The 17,053-nt window shown below is 36.7% G+C and overlaps 1 protein-coding gene across 3 annotated transcripts in view; it reads right to left on the bottom strand.

Annotated features, from left to right (window-relative positions):
* Positions 1-12,694: 12,694 nt before the first annotated feature.
* Positions 12,695-17,053, bottom strand: part of LOC127797024 (uncharacterized) — a 69,925-nt gene continuing 65,566 nt past the window's right edge. For all 3 annotated transcript variants that reach the window (XM_052329478.1, XM_052329479.1, XM_052329477.1), the window contains 2 exons: positions 14,744-14,977; positions 12,695-13,292 (listed from right to left, as the gene is read on the bottom strand). In XM_052329478.1, the coding sequence (XP_052185438.1) occupies positions 12,975-13,292; positions 14,744-14,977 (552 nt within the window). In that variant the 3' untranslated portion in view covers positions 12,695-12,974. The remainder of the gene's footprint in view (positions 13,293-14,743; positions 14,978-17,053) is intronic.

Genomic DNA, 17,053 nt, shown 5'->3' with positions numbered 1-17,053 from the left:
ATTTTGCCCCTCTTAAGGCATCCTATATATTATGTGTCTTTTCTTTAATTCGAGAGAAATTATGAAAATTTTCATATACCAATATTCTCTTAATTGATAATTTTATCATAACTTATCAAGGGTATTACAATGTTGGAGAAGCGACATGACCCTCCCACAAGGAGGTAGCCAAAAACCCCGGTCAAAGGCGCACTTGTAGATACAAAGTCGGCTAACGACGGGATGGCACGCTCGAAGATGGGTGTTGAACTTGACCTCCCACTCGTCGGGAATCGTGTATTTCTCCCGAAATTGTTGACACTCCGTTTCACTCATCCATTAACAAGGAATGGAGGCAGCAGGGTGTTTATCCCACTCAACGAGCTCAATGCCAGCCGAGTTAAAACTTCCAGAGCCGGTAATCGCCATCACAAAAGGTTAAGGAGAAGACAAGAAAAGGGGGATGCTCGATAGCACAACAATAGTCTAAAGCGGAGAAGAGTCGGAAGAAGAAGCAGACAGAAGAATAAGAAACACTCATTTAAACCATAGAGGTAGAAGATCAAAGGGCAGATAATGATAAGCATTAACTACCTAACGTTTGGGCGGCTCAAAAGGCGAAAAGGTTTGGACAATGCCTGGGGAAGGGATATTGTCATCAGAGCAAAACGATACATGTGCCCTCTAGACACGTGCAAGAGAAGAAGACACCTGGGCTTTTCGGGCCCCACAGACATCGACCCCCGGGATGCAAAGGAGCATGAACCCTGGAAAATTTCAACATTCCTAGAGCCATTTAAGCTAAAGGGCTCGAGGAGCAGGGGGCAAGTGATGAGGGGAATAACCATCACCTCGAATACTTAATTACTATAATACCCCAGAAAAGGCAACCATTAGCTTCATGCCCCGTGTTCAAAAGGAGATAACCCGCTAACGTCATCCTGCCTGAATCCAAAAGGGACACATGGCGAACACATATCACCACGCTGGCTGGCCCGTTACTCGGCAAGGATTCTCCGAGCTTCTTGGGACCAACTGTCCTACCGAAGATTACGGAGGTAGAAGCTGCCCCGAACTCTTCGGGGGCGGTTACGATTATGGAATTCCTATCGATAAGATTCCAAGAAAAATGGGATAGAGATCCCAAGGATCTCCCAAGAATCCTTATCTCAGCACGAGGATAAAAGAAATGGGGTAGAAGGAGGTAAGGAATCGAACTCTTTGATTCTAGAAACAGGGGAAATCAGGATATTTTGCTGAAGTTTTTCTTGATCTAGTAATCTAACTTGAATGTCGGAGGTGGAGCGGGGGAGCAAGTCCCCGCCTCCATTGTAGGTGCTCCAGCAGAGGCAGAAGAGGGTGATCGACCACCACATCATCAGATATATATATATATATTGTTGGCGCATCACGATCTTGAAAGCAAGCTGATGGGTATGGGGGTTTACGGTTTACCTTCATGAATCATGGCATACTTAATTAACAGAGAATTACTTTGATCTATGAATCCAAAGTTGGTGACTTTATTCAGTGGGATTAAAATTTGTGATGATGACAGGGACATGCATATATGTGTTCTACACTACAAAAGACAAGAAATCAACCCATCAATGTAGTTAGCTTCATGCATGCATGTTGATGCGTCGCATTTGTGATTTGTGCTTGTTTGTTAATTACTCACATTTGGTGTTTGTCACAGGGCACAAGTGAAGCGATCGAGAAACGTACACAAATGAGGAGGCAACATATCAAGGCTACATGATAGGCTTTTAGTCGGGAAGGCAAGTCAAGACAAGTCACGCTACGAGGGAAAATGTGCACGAGGAATAAGCACAAGGCAGCATAGAGGACTTGGGTTGCACGAGGCAACATGGCCGGGAGTCAGGGTGGTGAGGATGTCGGCCAAGGTGGTAATTAAGGCATGGCTAGCTAGCTAGAAGCTTAGAAAGGCCGGACAAGGGAGGTCTGCGTGGAAGCTTCCAGACACATCTAGAGCGCATGCAAAGGCTCGCTAATTAACGCGTCTGCGGGTGGCTCCAACCAATAATATATTCTGTCAACTTAATTTCTTGAGATTTTTCCACTTAATTAGATCCATGGGCTAGGCCTATAATAAATATATAATAGGCCAAGGCCCTTCTCATTTGATGCAACGGACTTATTTATGGAGTAGTGTTTTGAGACTTGAGCTTTAGAGAAGCTCGAGTGTAAGAATTTGGGGATTAATAGAAGCGTTCGTTATTCAACTTGCTGTTCTTACGTTACGTGAGGGTCTGTTGGGGGGTTTGAGGGATTGTCTCTAGGGTCATAATAAGGTTACCGAAGGCTAACTTAATGTCATCAAAAGTCATTCGGGACACTAAGCTCGCACCATTTCGGTGCTTGAAGAGCCAGTCCATGTCCATGTCCATGTCCATCATGACATGTTCACTGAGTTGTGCTCTTAATTAATTATACAAAAATTTCATTGAAATAATTACCAGCCATCTTAATTATTTTCATAATAACAAATTATTTTGATGGATATTTTCTTTTTTAATGTGTAATTGTTAATAAGATTAATGGATATTTTCATAATAACAAATTATTAAATCCTACCATCTCTATAATAGAATTTTTTATTGTATTTAGTCTTTCTTTTTTATTGACAAAATTGTATAAATTAAAGATGGCATTAATTTATTGTAATGTTAAAATTACTTTTTAGAAGTTGAAAGTGCAAATCTCGTTTATTATAGAGTTAATTTTAGTTTTTCTTATATTAAAGTATTTTAGGGCTCATTTGATTGCAATTTTATTTTCAATATTTTTTTTCTTTTTCAAAATTTTATAAACAAAAATTGTATATAAAAGTTTAAAACGAAAAAAAATTAAAAACAAAATTACAGTTAAATGAGCCCTTAAAAGGTCATTTTATTCATAGAAATAAACACCAGACCAAAGTGTTTGTTTATATAATAGAATAAATAAAAGTGAAAATGCTATGGTAGGATTTAAAATTTTAAGATCCCATCAAGTTTGAGAAAATATTTTTTTTGGTTTTAAGTCTAATTTTATAATTAAAGATATCTTAATATTATATATTTCTACAAATCATAAAATTAGAAAACAAATATCATAAATAATATTTTTTAATTCATATTATAAAATTTAAAAATTAAACAACTAAGTTTTTTATTTTTTAATAGGTGACTTGTTTATTAATTAAAAAATGAAAAATATTTTTTACAAGTAAGATATTTGTAAAAAAATAAAAAATCTATTAAGATACCTTAAACAATGGCTCAAAGCATCAGGGAGAATGGTAACGATTTTATTCATAAATTAATTAAGGTTATATAGTTAAAATAAAGAAGTGCTTCTTCCTTTTTATATGATTTTAAAATTTTATTTATTTTCGCTCAAACACAACAATGAATTTATAAAATAAAAATGTCATCGTCAAACCACTTAGACCTCGCAAGAAAGAGAATAATTAGAGGATATAGGAAAATTCTCACAAAAATAATCAAATACTTAAGTCAAACACTGAACTCTTGAATAACGTATTGAAACTAGTATCAGAAACGCTCTTTTTTGGAATAAGAGCATGTTTATTTATATATGAATGTGAAACTTTTCTAAATCCCCTAGAATTAGAATTTTTATGGACAATATATGTCTTTGACATTCTGGAATTCATTGGGATTAGATTTTTTTTTTTTTTTTTTTTTTTGTAATGTATTAGGATTTTTTTGTAAGGTTGCAAATAACCCAAGCCGTTCATCAACGACTTGGTATTCCATTCGATAAAAACTTATTCAACTTTATTTATTAAGGTAAATAGGTTGAGGTTGAGCTTAACTTTGAAACTCAATTTGTAAACGAGTCGAAATTGAACTCAATAAACTCAACTCGTTAGCTCACGAGCAAACTCGATTATAAGTTCACGAATAACTTGTTAATAGTCTTGTTTATAATATATTAATAAATTTATTCATAAATTTATAAATATATTATTTTATAATTAGATAATATATGTATATATTAGATATATTTTATAAATATATTATTTCACATGAATACATATTAAGGTATCATGCTTGTATGAGATTTAGTAGGGTTAGGGGAGACCCAAGCAAACCCTAGCAACGGCCTTCATCTGTTCTTCTCTACCTTTCACCTGCGTCTCCTCTTCCTCTCCAAGTAACAATCGCCTTCGCCTGTTCCTCTCTTCCTATCACCTAAATCGCTAGCCAATTGACTCCCGCCCCCTGCCAATGTTAAAAGGAGAAGCTAGTGATGGTTGCTGATCAGCATATTTTGTACTCTTATTTAGTGGTTTAAGCTTAGCATTTAATTATTCAATGAACATAATTGCTACTCATTTTGGGCTTAATATTGTCAATATAGGTACACATTACATGTAAAGCAGACATGGAGCAAAAAAAGTGATTTTGGTACATAATAGGAGTTGAAATAAAGCGTGGAGGCACAGTTGGGTATCGATTCAAAAGAAAGAAAAAGAGTATTGAGAGCAAAAAATGGAAGATGATAAAGCAAAAAGCAAAAGAAAAAGGCTAACAGTTTACAGCGATATGTATTTCGCTGTAGGACCGCTATAAGAGTTAGTTTCTGGAGCTCACGGTCTTACAGCGGTATGCATTTCACTGTAGGACCACTATAAGAGTTAGTTTCTGGAGCTCACGGTCTTACAGCGGAATGCATACCACTGTAAGACCGCTTTAGTAATTGCTATCTGGAGCTCACGATCTTATAGCGGAATGCATACCGCTGTAAGACCGCTTTAGGAATTGCTATCTAGAGCTCACGGGTCTGCAACAACAAGCATACCGCGGTAGGACCACGGTAGGGTTCAAAACTTCGTGAAAAGGCCGTTTTAAGCCCGTTTCAATCCAAATCAAAGAGGGATAGACTCCTTCAAGGTATAGGACTTTGATAACCTAAAAAGCACTATATAATGACTTATTCTTGAGGGATTTGGGAGTTTTGGGGATGGAAGAGAAGCAGATGGAAGATTGAAGACTACACTATTGGGTTGTATTTTTCTTTTCTTCCTCAACTTTTTGCTATGGATTCCAACTCTTTTCTTTTTCTTTTAATTGCAAAAATGCACTGCTAAGTGTTTATAGTTAGGGTGAATGATGAAACCTCGACTTCTAATGGTTTGATTTAAAGTTATTCGGTTTGCTATTTTCTTATCCATTCGGGTTGATTGTTTGTTATGTTCATAATGTCGTTTTGAGCTTGATCACCATTGAAACATATTTGTGATTTGTATTGCTTTCGAGAGATTCAATATGGATTAGACATAGTAGAAAACAACGTAGGGTCCTATAATAGGTAGAGATACCGTTATGCCATATGAAATCATTTTTTGATGATCTCCGTGACTGAATGCATGTTTATATATTTGAATGTTGACTAGAGATAGTTAATCTCATATATATACATAGAACTGAATGACCATTGAGAGAGGCTTTTGGTTATAATTGGATCATCGATTTTCAACCTAAGATAAGGAATAGCAAGACCCGAGTAATGAATAATTGAATCATAGAAAGCCGACGGTGGATTCACAAACCCTAGTTCCTTAACTTTGAGAGTTTTTGAATTAAATAAATTGTTTTGTTTGCATCTTTTATTAGTAAATTAGTTTTCATTACAGTTAAAGTCTTTGTTAATGTGTGTGTTAGGTTAAGGTTAAATCAGTTAGAGTAAACGTCAAACGTTAGTCCTCGTGGGTACGACACTCTATTTATCACTGTATTATTTGTCACAATCCGTCCACTTGCGGGATAGAATAGGCAGGACAAGTTTTTGGCGCCGTTGATCTATTTTCCATCACACCTTCATTGCGTACTAGGTACACTCTTTCTTTTCTTTTTTTATCTTTCTCTTTGAGCCCTTGGGACAATGGCTCATTTTAAGTTTGGGGGAGTCTTTGGTTGTTCCAATCATGCATGATATGTTAGCCACATGGTTGTAGCCACTTATTCAGAAATAAAAATAAAATGTTGGATAGCTCTACCAACAATGATGAACACTACATTGTATTTTTATGGCTCACAGAGTAGTTGATAGTGATACCCCTCACATTGTTTGAATTACTCATATGTCCATGTGATGACTTCTATTGAGCACATGTGTCGGGTTACACATTGCATAGGTTGAATACACTTACCTAGATGGCTAGCGGACTATCCCATTCGACTTAGTATTGTAACTTATTCAAAAAAAAAAAAAAGTTTGGAGAAGGTCAAGCTGTGGTAGTGTCTACTGAGGAATGTGTTGATTTCGTGCATGTTTAAAATTTGTGTGGAATGTGTAGACAAACTAACGGAAGCTAAGCAATGACCAAAGGCTAGAAATCTTATCCCTCTATTGTTATATCATGCACACTGTATCAATCATCTTGTATATATTATGCACCTCTCTTTGTAGCCTAGTTGAATCGAGTGATTAAGTCTATAGGGGTGTCTCAACACCTGGTGCCCTAAGGTCATCTAACTTGGGAGTCATCGGCTGAAAGCTCGCTACAAGGTTCTTCTAGAAAGCTTGATGGGGAGAGGCTTTGTTAAAAAAAAAAAAAAAAAAAATGAGTAAAGGATGATTGTGCTGACACTTATATTGTGGGGGATGAAGAAAACTAGTGGGTTTGACTGCTTGGTAGAGGTTGGAATGTCGAAGCACTCAAAATTAAAGAGAACCTTCACAGACCAAGGTAGCATCACCTCTAGCTAAACCTAACTAGACTCAAAAAAAAAAAAAAAAAAAGCCTGAGAGTAACCATAGGATACCTAGGGATTGAATAAAAATATTAAGTTTGGGGGTGGAGTACAAGTCATAAGAAGGAAAGGAAAACAGGACCATTGAAGGGTTGGGTAGCAACAACCTAATGCATGATAAGGAATCTAACTATGCACACACACACGTCAAGCATGGAATGAGTCCACAATTGTGGTGGAGCATTACTTGATAACTCATTGTGAATTTTAAAAGATACCAAAATTTGAGACTAATGAGAAGGCTATCCAATGTGTGCGTGAGTGATAATCTTGTTCGGAACGACCAAGAGGCTAAGTTTGGGGGTATTTGATAAGCATATTTTGCACTCTTATTTAGTGGTTCAAGCTTAGCATTTAATTATTCAATGAACATGATTCCTACTCATTTTGGGCTTAATATTGTCAATATAGGTACACATTACATGTAAAGCAGACATGGAGCAAAAAGAGTGATTTTGGTGCATAATGGGAGTTGAAATAAAGCATGGAGGCACGGTTGGGTATCGATTCAAAAGAAAGAAAAAGAGTATTGAGAGCAAAAAGTGGAAGATGATAAAGCAAGAAGCAAAAGAAAAGGGCTAGCGGTTTACAGCGATATGCATTTCGCTGTAGGACCGCTATAAGAGTTAGTTTATGGAGCTCACAGTCTTACAGCTTTAGGAATTGCTATCTGGAGCTCACGGTCTTACAACGGAATGCATACCGCTGTAAGACCGCTTTAGGAATTGCTATCAAGCTCACGGGTCTGCAGCAACAAGCATACCGCGATAGGACTGTAGTAGGGTTCAAAGCTTCGTGAAAAGGCCATTTTAAGCCCATTTCAATCCAAATCAAAGAGGGATAGACTCCTTCAAGGTGTAGGACTTTGATAACCTAAAAAGCACTATATAATGACTTATTCTTAAGGGATTTGGAAATTTTGGGATGGAAGAGAAGCAGATGGAATATTGAAGACTACACTATTGGGTTGTATTTTTCTTTTCTTCCTCAATTCTTTGCTATGGATTCCAACTCTTTTCTTTTTCTTTTAATTGCAAGAATGCATTACTAAGTGTTTATAGCTAGGGTGAATGATGAAACCTCGACTTCTAATGGTTTGATTTAAAGTTATTCGGTTTGCTATTTTCTTATCCATTCGGGTTGATTGTTTGTTATGTTCATAATGTCGTTTTGATGCTTGATCACCATTGAAACATATTTGTGATTTGTATTGCTTTCGAGAGATTCAATATGGATTAGACATGGTAGAAAACAACGTAGGGTCCTATAATAGGTAGAGATACCGTTATGCCATATGAAATCATTTTTTGATGATCTCCGTGACTGAATGCATGTTTATATATTCGAAGGTTGACTAGAGATAGTTAATCTCATATATATACGTAGAACTAAATGACCATCGAGAGAGGCTTTTGATTGTAATTGGATCATCAATTTTCAACCTAAGATAAGGAATAGCAAGACCCGAGTAATGAATAATTGAATCATAGAAGGCCGACGGTGGATTCACAAACCCTAGTTCCTTAACTTTGAGAGTTTTTGAATCAAATAAATTCTTTTGTTTGCAACTTTTATTAGTAAATTAGTTTTCATTACAGTTGAAGTCTTTGTTAATGTGTATGTTAGGTTAAGGTTAAATCAGTTAGAGTAAACGTCAAACGTTAGTCATCGTGGGTACGACACTCTATTTATCACTGTATTATTTGTCACGATCCATCCACTTGCGGGATAGAATAGGCAAGACAGTTGCAACCGTCCACCTTCTCTGACGATTATGTGCAACTCTGTGCCTACAACCGTCTCCGATGAGGGAGACCACTTAAGGCTGCGAACATTTGCCTTTTTCAATTGAAATTATGCCTACAACCATTCGCCCTCTTCGCGAGCTGCATCCACCTACAACCATTCACCTTCTCCAACTGCCTACATTCTCCATCGACACTATCACTCGCGCACCACCTCCCATTGCTGCATCAACAAACACTTGAGTTCAAAGGTTGACAAGAAGAGCTTGAATCGAGCTCAAGCCTAAATATTAACTTGCGTGTAGCATCCCAAAATTTGGAGATACATAATAAATATTAATTTCGGTGTCTAATGTCATTATTGAATATTTGAAGATTTAAGAGAGAATATTCATTTATGTTGTTTTGAGGAAATAGAAAATTAAGGCAATTAATAATTTTATTTGGGGTATTTATGGAAATAATGAAAGAATAAAATAAACTAAATTAGTGGATTTTTTGAAAATTTCAGGGTGTAAGTGAAATAAGGGAAAAATGGGTTATAGGGGTGTATGTGCTGAGTTTTGAAAATTCTGGGACACTGGTGTAATTTCAGAAAGTAGGTTGAGGGTTAGTTTAAAATTGATTGGGAGAGTATATATGTTGAAGATGGTTGTAGCACGAGTGTTCGCACGCGAGGTTGGCCGAGTGAGGGACGCAAGTTCGAGGCTTGGTGGAAGTAAGCGCGCGGGAGGAAATTCACTGGAATTTTTCCAGCGTAAGGAGCCCCCGAAATGACGTTGTTTCCGGGGAGAACGGGGTGGTTGCGCGGCAGCCACTGGCCGTGCCACGTGGCACTCCCTCAGTCACTCCCTCCGCCTTGGCCGCCAAGCTTCGTTGCTTGGTGTTATTTAAGGCCATTTTTTGCCAAATTTTGGCCATTTCAAGGCCATTCTAAGGGCTATAAGCGGGGAGAAATGGGAGAGAAGAAGATCGGGCAGCCAACAGTAGTAATAGAAAGAAAAGTGTGGAGAATCAAGGAGATTTGGGGATTAATCGGTGTTTAAAATACTCATGTAAGTGGATAAAATTAGTATTCAGTGTTATATACCTAAATTATTGATTTTATACGTTTGGATTATACAGTTTACGCGGTTAGAATTAATTAATTTAAGTCACAGTCGTATTAATTACTAGAAAATGTTTTACTTCACAGCGGGAGTGCGAAAAGGTCAAGAATAGGCTAAATAAAGGCAAGCTCCTAACCCTCTCCTCGTGTTCTTTATTTCCCATGAAAGTTTCTATGGTTTCTCGTATTTTATTCCTTCCCTCACCGTGACTCGGTTCCACGTATTAATAATAATGATCTGCGTGGCAACCACCCTATGACTTATATTTTATTAATGGGTTTATTGTTAATGGAATCAGTTAAGCAGTGATGCCTTGGTATCTTTCATTACATCTATCACGGGGCCTTGTATCGCTCCGCTTTCCTTGGGAATGATGCCGAACCTGATGGGCTAGGTTCTTAGAAGAGTCGATATGGTTTATGGGATTATGTTAAAGGGTTTAATGAAAAAAGTGAATGGTTCATTAGCATAATAAGAGATGGGATGAAGAGTGGTATATTGATGATTGTGTCGCAAGTGCATGATGAGTCATGAGAGAAGTTTATGAAATGCTGAGCTTAACGATAACTATGTGTGTCTTAAGGATATGGGGTACAAAGCCACTGACTGTCGACCATGGGTCGTGGCAATTGATAGCTGGATGTATTGGCGCTAGTCATCGGTTATTACGATAAACATTAGACAGGCTAGAAGAACTGGTACTACCAAATTCTCGCATTGGTTTGTGCATATCATGATGTGTGTGTTGCATAGGGATTGAGTTGTATTCATTTGGGGGACATGCTTTATGTGTGATGGGATGTGTGAGCATTTACATGCCCCGGTTGGTCTAAGAGCTAACTTGGGTACTCTAGGTGAGCCAATGCATTTAGAGCATATCACATGTGTGAATTCCTATGTGGGCGTAGCATAGCCTGATACTTGATTTATGGGGGTCTTGTCATCACGTTTATGCTGCAAAAGCCATTGCATTTCCTATTTGTTGCATTGCATGGTGAGGATGTGCAGTTTTAAGTGATGAGTATGGGTGATGGGTGGCACCCACCATGGAACGTATGTTATGGAAGTGGCCCACGGGTTAGTGTGGCCCATCACGGAACGTATGCCGTGGAAGTGACCCACAACCACAGCAGGTTATGATGTTATGTTATGATGAGTGACAGGAAAAGGCATGGTATGACAGGGAGAGCTAATGGATGAATGAGAGGGTAATAGCAAGTTATGATCGTTGTTATGGTAGCCTATTGTGGGTTACTAACAGGTTTGTATGTTGGACTTGGGCGCTAGTGTGTGTTTGATGTGGGCCCTAAGGACCATTATGTGAAGTTTACTATATGTTTATGCATCTAGAGATAAGGCAGGTATTAGACATGGCATGATATGATGTTGCATTGCCATGAATTGCATAGGATGTTATAAGAAAAGTTATGTCTTTAACCTACAGCCTTCCTTTGTAGAGCTTGCTGAGTCTTGTGACTCACGTTTGCTTTTCATCATTACAGGTCAACGATTTGTCTGAGTTGTCAAATTCGTTCAGCAAGGTTTGGATCCAGGCGATAGCCAGTGTAGAGTCCTCCCGAGACTAAGTCCTTGGTGTCATTGTGCTTGTGTTAAAACAACATTTTATATGTTTGAGATGTATGTGTATTATGTTAGCCAAATGGGCTCACGGTGTGAACGCTTATGTAAGAATGATTATGAAATGTTACGTCATAAATGGTTAAGGTGTCTATAAGGGTTGTGTATGAGTTTTAGTTGTGTTATTGTTCGATATCATTCAAATAATGACTTTTTCACGGATCCTCTTTGTGCGCGGGGGCTCTGGGAGGCAGGCCATTACACTGAGTCTAAGTTCAACGAAATTCAGTTCGGTTCAATTTGATTGCAACTATATTCTTATAAATAACAATTATCCTGATATTTTGAGCCTTTATCAAAAATAAATTTCTTTATGAATAATGTCTTATCGTTTTCTTATAACTCTCAAAGGGATTTTCAAATGTTCAAGTTATTCAATTTTCATGTTATGCCGAACCCCTTAATTGGGGAAAATTACACATTTTAATCCAAAAAATTATCTTAGACTTTATACTTTTTTTTATTTTTTAATGGACTTTTGTTTATAACACAACACCATTAATGGTTAAAAAAATTATTAAACCATTATAAATTCAGTTTTGTTACATGATATGAATATTAGGAAATAATAATAACAATAGAAACAAATAAGTGTAACTAAAATGAAAATGTTACAATTAGTATTAATTATATAAAAAGGAAAATTAAAACAATATTATTTCAATAAGAACAGGATAAAATACATAAAACATAAGTAAAATAATTTTGTTGATTAAGGAAAACACCAATATAATACTCTTCTCTTCAAGGTCATTTAGAATGAAAAAAATTGTAACAACAAAAATAGAGGAAGATGAAAAAATATATATATATATTTGGTGAAGTCATGTAAAGTAACATCAATTATAATAATCTTATAGAAGATTAGATATAAAATTAAAAATAATTGATCAAAAATATCAATTATGATTATAGGCGTATCAATTTTGGTTTGGATCAAAAAATTGAATTAAATTGAACCTAAAACATCGATGTAGTCCAAGACCAAATGATCTTAGTCTAGTCTTCTATCTAGAAAATAACAATTTTGGTTTGTTGAATAAAAAATCGAAGGTTAAATTATTGTTAATTTTGATCACATTTATTTACCTATTAATGTGTATATATTTATTTTTAATTCATATTAAACTAACTAATTAGACTAATTTGGACCAAGTCCAATCTACGTCTGTCCAATCCGATCTAGTCCGCTAAGTAATCGGTCCAATCTTTAAATTAAAAAAATTTCAATCTTGGTCCAATTCGATTTAGATGGATTGCACACTCCTAACTACCACAAGTAGTCGATTACACCAATTTTTTTTATCCCACATACAATAATGCTATAAGGAAACTATTGCAAATCTCATTGTAATCATGAATGGTCCAAATGTAATTTTGATATTCAATTCAGCGAATTTAACACATAATACAACAAGTAACTTCAATCGAGTCAAGAAGGAAATAGAATGTTCATGCCATGAAAAGGAAAAATATAAATTTCTTAACTGTTACATCAACATACAAAATTACACCGAAAAAGAAAAGAAGGAACAAAAGAACTTGTATGCATGCCATCACAGGCAATTCACAGATCAAAACATGTAAAAGAAAAAGTGACCAGATATGAGAGATGTCAACAAATGAATCTTATAGCGAATATGCAGAGCATCCAACAGAACTTTTGGAAAAATTGGCAACATTTGATGATTACCCAGGTGGGAAGTGGCCTACTTTTAGTCAGCAGTTTGGTCTTCCTTCCTCACCATGGCTTTCTTAGCAAGTTCATAACCAGCAAAATTCATGGCTCCAAGCGGAGCAATCCAGAAGAACCTGGGTACGGCTCCTTTGAACAATCCAAGAGCCCCTTCATGGCGGAGAATGGATAAAGCCACAAATGACATCGACACATGGCGTCCCCCTGGAGCGGTCATCATTCTAGTCTTCATGACATCGAAAGGTGTTGTCACAACGGCAGCTAGCCCACCGGACAACGCCCCAACAGCAATAGTCTCCCAGGGCTCCAGATCCCGTTCTAAAAGATGCTGGGCGGCCTAAAACAGTATGCGTGATACCCAACACAGCAAGAAGATGCATCACATTTTTGTACCCTTCAGTCATAATAGTAATATTGGCTAACCATGTCCCATTTCAATGCAAATCACACCATTGGACTCATCAATGCACACAGAATTCGTGTTCGTCAATTGTGAGATCATTTGGGCGATGTTTTGGGATCAAGGTGAGTTAGGTGAGTTTGAGTATATTAAACTGTTTGGTAAATTGGCAAGTTGAGTTGAATTTCAATTATAATTGTTTGGTAAAACACTTTGAACTCATTTAACGCACCAAAATACTCAAGTTGAGTTTGGTACCTCTAACACACCTAATATGAGTTGAAATAAGTTGAATGGAAGTTACCAAACACCTTATTTACTGTGTTTGGCCATGGACTCAACTCAACACAGGTCCAAACTCAAAGCCAAATGGGGCCTTACTCATCTCTCCAGTGTCATTTTCCAACCACTCAAATCTCAAACTTGGTATGTTCATCCCAATAGTCGATTGTTCTCTTAACTAATCAACTCATTGGCTTATTGGGACTTGACAATCATTCCCTACTATTGACTAGGCATTCAACTAACATGACAGTCGACTATTCTACCGACTGCCAATCTTCCTGCTTGCTTTCCTTAGACCTTTCTTGAATGAAAGATCCTCCTAAAGCAACATTTACAATTCCCAAGCACAATATAAATGCCCATTTACTAAAACATTAGTGCTTAATTACCTAACATTTTGAGCGACACAATAAAGTTGGTCTTATCTGTCAATAAAATTTTCCATTTTAACTTTGAAGAGATCTTATCATCACAGAAAAATGCTAAAAGTACTTCACTATAAACATCATGCCTTGATTTGGTGATAAAATCCTCAATAATCTCCCTGTTTTTTTGAAAAATTGATTTGAAATATCTGAACAAATATTTTCTTATATTGACTTGATCTTCAAATCACCATAACATCATCGGTGCATCTACTTTTATTGAAATTATATTTCATCTATTCCATTTCTATTAAACTTGCAGCATAAGAACACCTTAATTTACCTATTGCTTTATAAATTACTATTCATTTATAATTGCAAGAAAGAGGGCAGGACAAACAAAAGTACGATTACCAGCACAGCATATTTGCATTTCAAACTGGACTCTACAAGTTCCATCAATTAAGTGGTTATATACTTAATTAAAAAAGCAGTAAAAATACTTAAATATTTTCTCAGAACATTGTTGATTTGAATGTGCACATTAAAGAGAAAAAATGTTTAATTATTTGTGTGTGCTTTGTCAATGATAAATTGACTGTGCATAGTAACAATAATTTTGAGTGCAGAGAGTAACAATAACCATAAACAAATTATAGAAAAATGAGAACTAAAAGTGAAATGCTGGGAAGTTAAAAATAACAGTGAAAGCATTTTTATTATCTAATTAGACCATACCTTTTTGGATTCAGCATAAAGCCCCATGCCAGCAACATAGAAGGGAACCTCACGGAATAGTGTGGCACCAGTCCCACGAAAAAAACCCTTGAGACCATCTTGATTCCAAGTACAAACAATTGCTTCCCCAACATTGTCAAAAATGCCAGCCTGCAGTCTTTGTTTCAGTACCTCACATGGTATCCGCACTGCTGTTCCCAGGAAAGTGCTACAGAATGATGCCACAGATTGCACCTATGTAACAGAAATTACAAACTAATTAAATCATTAGTCTAAATTTTTATCTATTTCAAAGACTCATACACATCCCTGTGCAAAGTTACACCTGGGAAATGTGATTTGGCATGTGCCGTAAAAAAGTCCCTTCTCCTCACATTTACAATCTACAAGTTAATATAGTACAAGTGTACAACACCACTTATAAGGTCAGTGACAAGTAGTTTTGTGAGGGTGGAAAGTCACTGCTTGAGTTCATTTTACTTAGCAACAAACACGATTCTTCTACTTTTAACTGGAATAGGAGATGCTCTGGAAATAATAACGCGCCCATTACTCAAACATATAGAATGTATGTCACAAAAATTGTCATTGCATGCAGGACAGATCAAAAAGCATCCTAATTAATTAGTGGTACAAAAAGCTTGTAACAAAAGCTTATGAGACAAGATTGGAATGCAAACACATGCCCTGGGACTAAATCTGGGTTGCCATAGGCTGCAGTATTGAACAAGTGTCAAGGAGACTTGGATGTTGACAGACTTCAGAAAACATTATTAAGATTAGACATAAACTACTTGGGACTAGTGTAATTAAGGAGTTTGAAGAATTGAGATGCAGAAGGACCAGATAGATAAGCAAGGTGGGTTGAGGAAATTTGGTTTGCACACTTCTGCTTGGAGGAAATTTGGTTCTCTTAATGCTAAGTTGCAAAGCTGAACGGAACAAGTTGCTATCTGGAAGCCATGATTAGATCTCCGCCTATTTTGACAATTTTGATGTGGCAAGTCCAAAGGATCTATCTTTCTGAATTTTCACCTGGTTAAGATGCGAAAGGGTGCCCCTAGCGGTCTGGAATCCAAGGTTTTCTGAAATGGTGGGCGTTGGATGAGAAAAGAAGATTCAAATAGATTAAAGGATAGGAGAATTATCCTTGTAGATTAAAGGATAGATTCAGAATTCTGCTCTTGCAACTGTTAAACAGGGGGGACAATTTTTCAAAAGGGGTAGGAAAGGAGAAGCAGTGGTGTGACCACTGTAACAGACCTTACCATACAAAAGACACCTGTTGGAAGATCCATGGCAAACCTGCCAATTGGAAACCTAAAAACAAGAAAGAAAACACCCGAACAGTATATGTAGCTGAAACAACTGGAGAGATTGAAAGCAAAACTGATCTGAATCTAACAGAAGAACAGATACAGGTCCTTTACAGGCTGATAAACCAAGGTATTACCCCTGCCAGTCCTACTCATCAACCCACTGCATCAACAGTCTAGAAAGGTACCTCTAATTTTTCTCTGCTATCACAACAACTTTCTAAGGAAGTTTGGATAATAGACATGGGTGCATCTGATCATATGTCCAGTTCCAAAAGGCATATGACTGAATACAAGCCGTGTGATACATTAATTGAGGTTAAAATGGCTGATGGAACAACCTCTCCTGCCCTAGGATGTGGAACTATTTGTCTTTCGAAACTACAACTTAAATTAGTATTATATGTCCCTGGATTGAGTTACAATCTATTGTCAGTTAGCCAGCTCACTAATGACATGAACTGTAGAGTGATATTCTTCCCTTCCTACTATTTATTTCAGGACCAAGCATCGGGGATGATGATTGGCAGTGCTGAAGCTAAGGATGGACTTTACTGGTTGACTGGAAACATTTCAGCTTCTTTCTCTTTGAATAAATCTGTTCTAACTGTTACAACCAATGCCAAAGCCATGTTATGGCATAAACAGTTGGGACATCCAAGTTTTCCTTATCTTAGATTCTTGTATCCTCACATTTTTATCAATAAAGACCAAAGTTTTTCTTGTGAGCAATGTACTCTTGCAAAATAGTTCAAAACTCATCATTCTATTCACCCTTACAAGCCCTCAACACCATTTCATTTCATCCATAGTGATATTTAGGGACCCTCTAAACACCCTAATATATCTGGTTCTAGATGGTTCATTACCTTCATTAATGATCATTCTAGGGCATGTTGGGTGTATCTTATGAAGGATAAATCTGAAGCTAGCTGCCTATTCAAACGTTTCCACAAATTTGTTTTGAATATGTTTCAAGCTCATATTCAGACTT

Source organism: Diospyros lotus, chromosome 3, assembly GCF_014633365.1.
Source record: "Diospyros lotus cultivar Yz01 chromosome 3, ASM1463336v1, whole genome shotgun sequence".
Classification (NCBI taxonomy): Eukaryota; Viridiplantae; Streptophyta; class Magnoliopsida; order Ericales; family Ebenaceae; genus Diospyros; species Diospyros lotus.
Note: the sequence above shows the minus strand (reverse complement) of the source record. Positions and strands in the feature narration are given on the sequence as shown.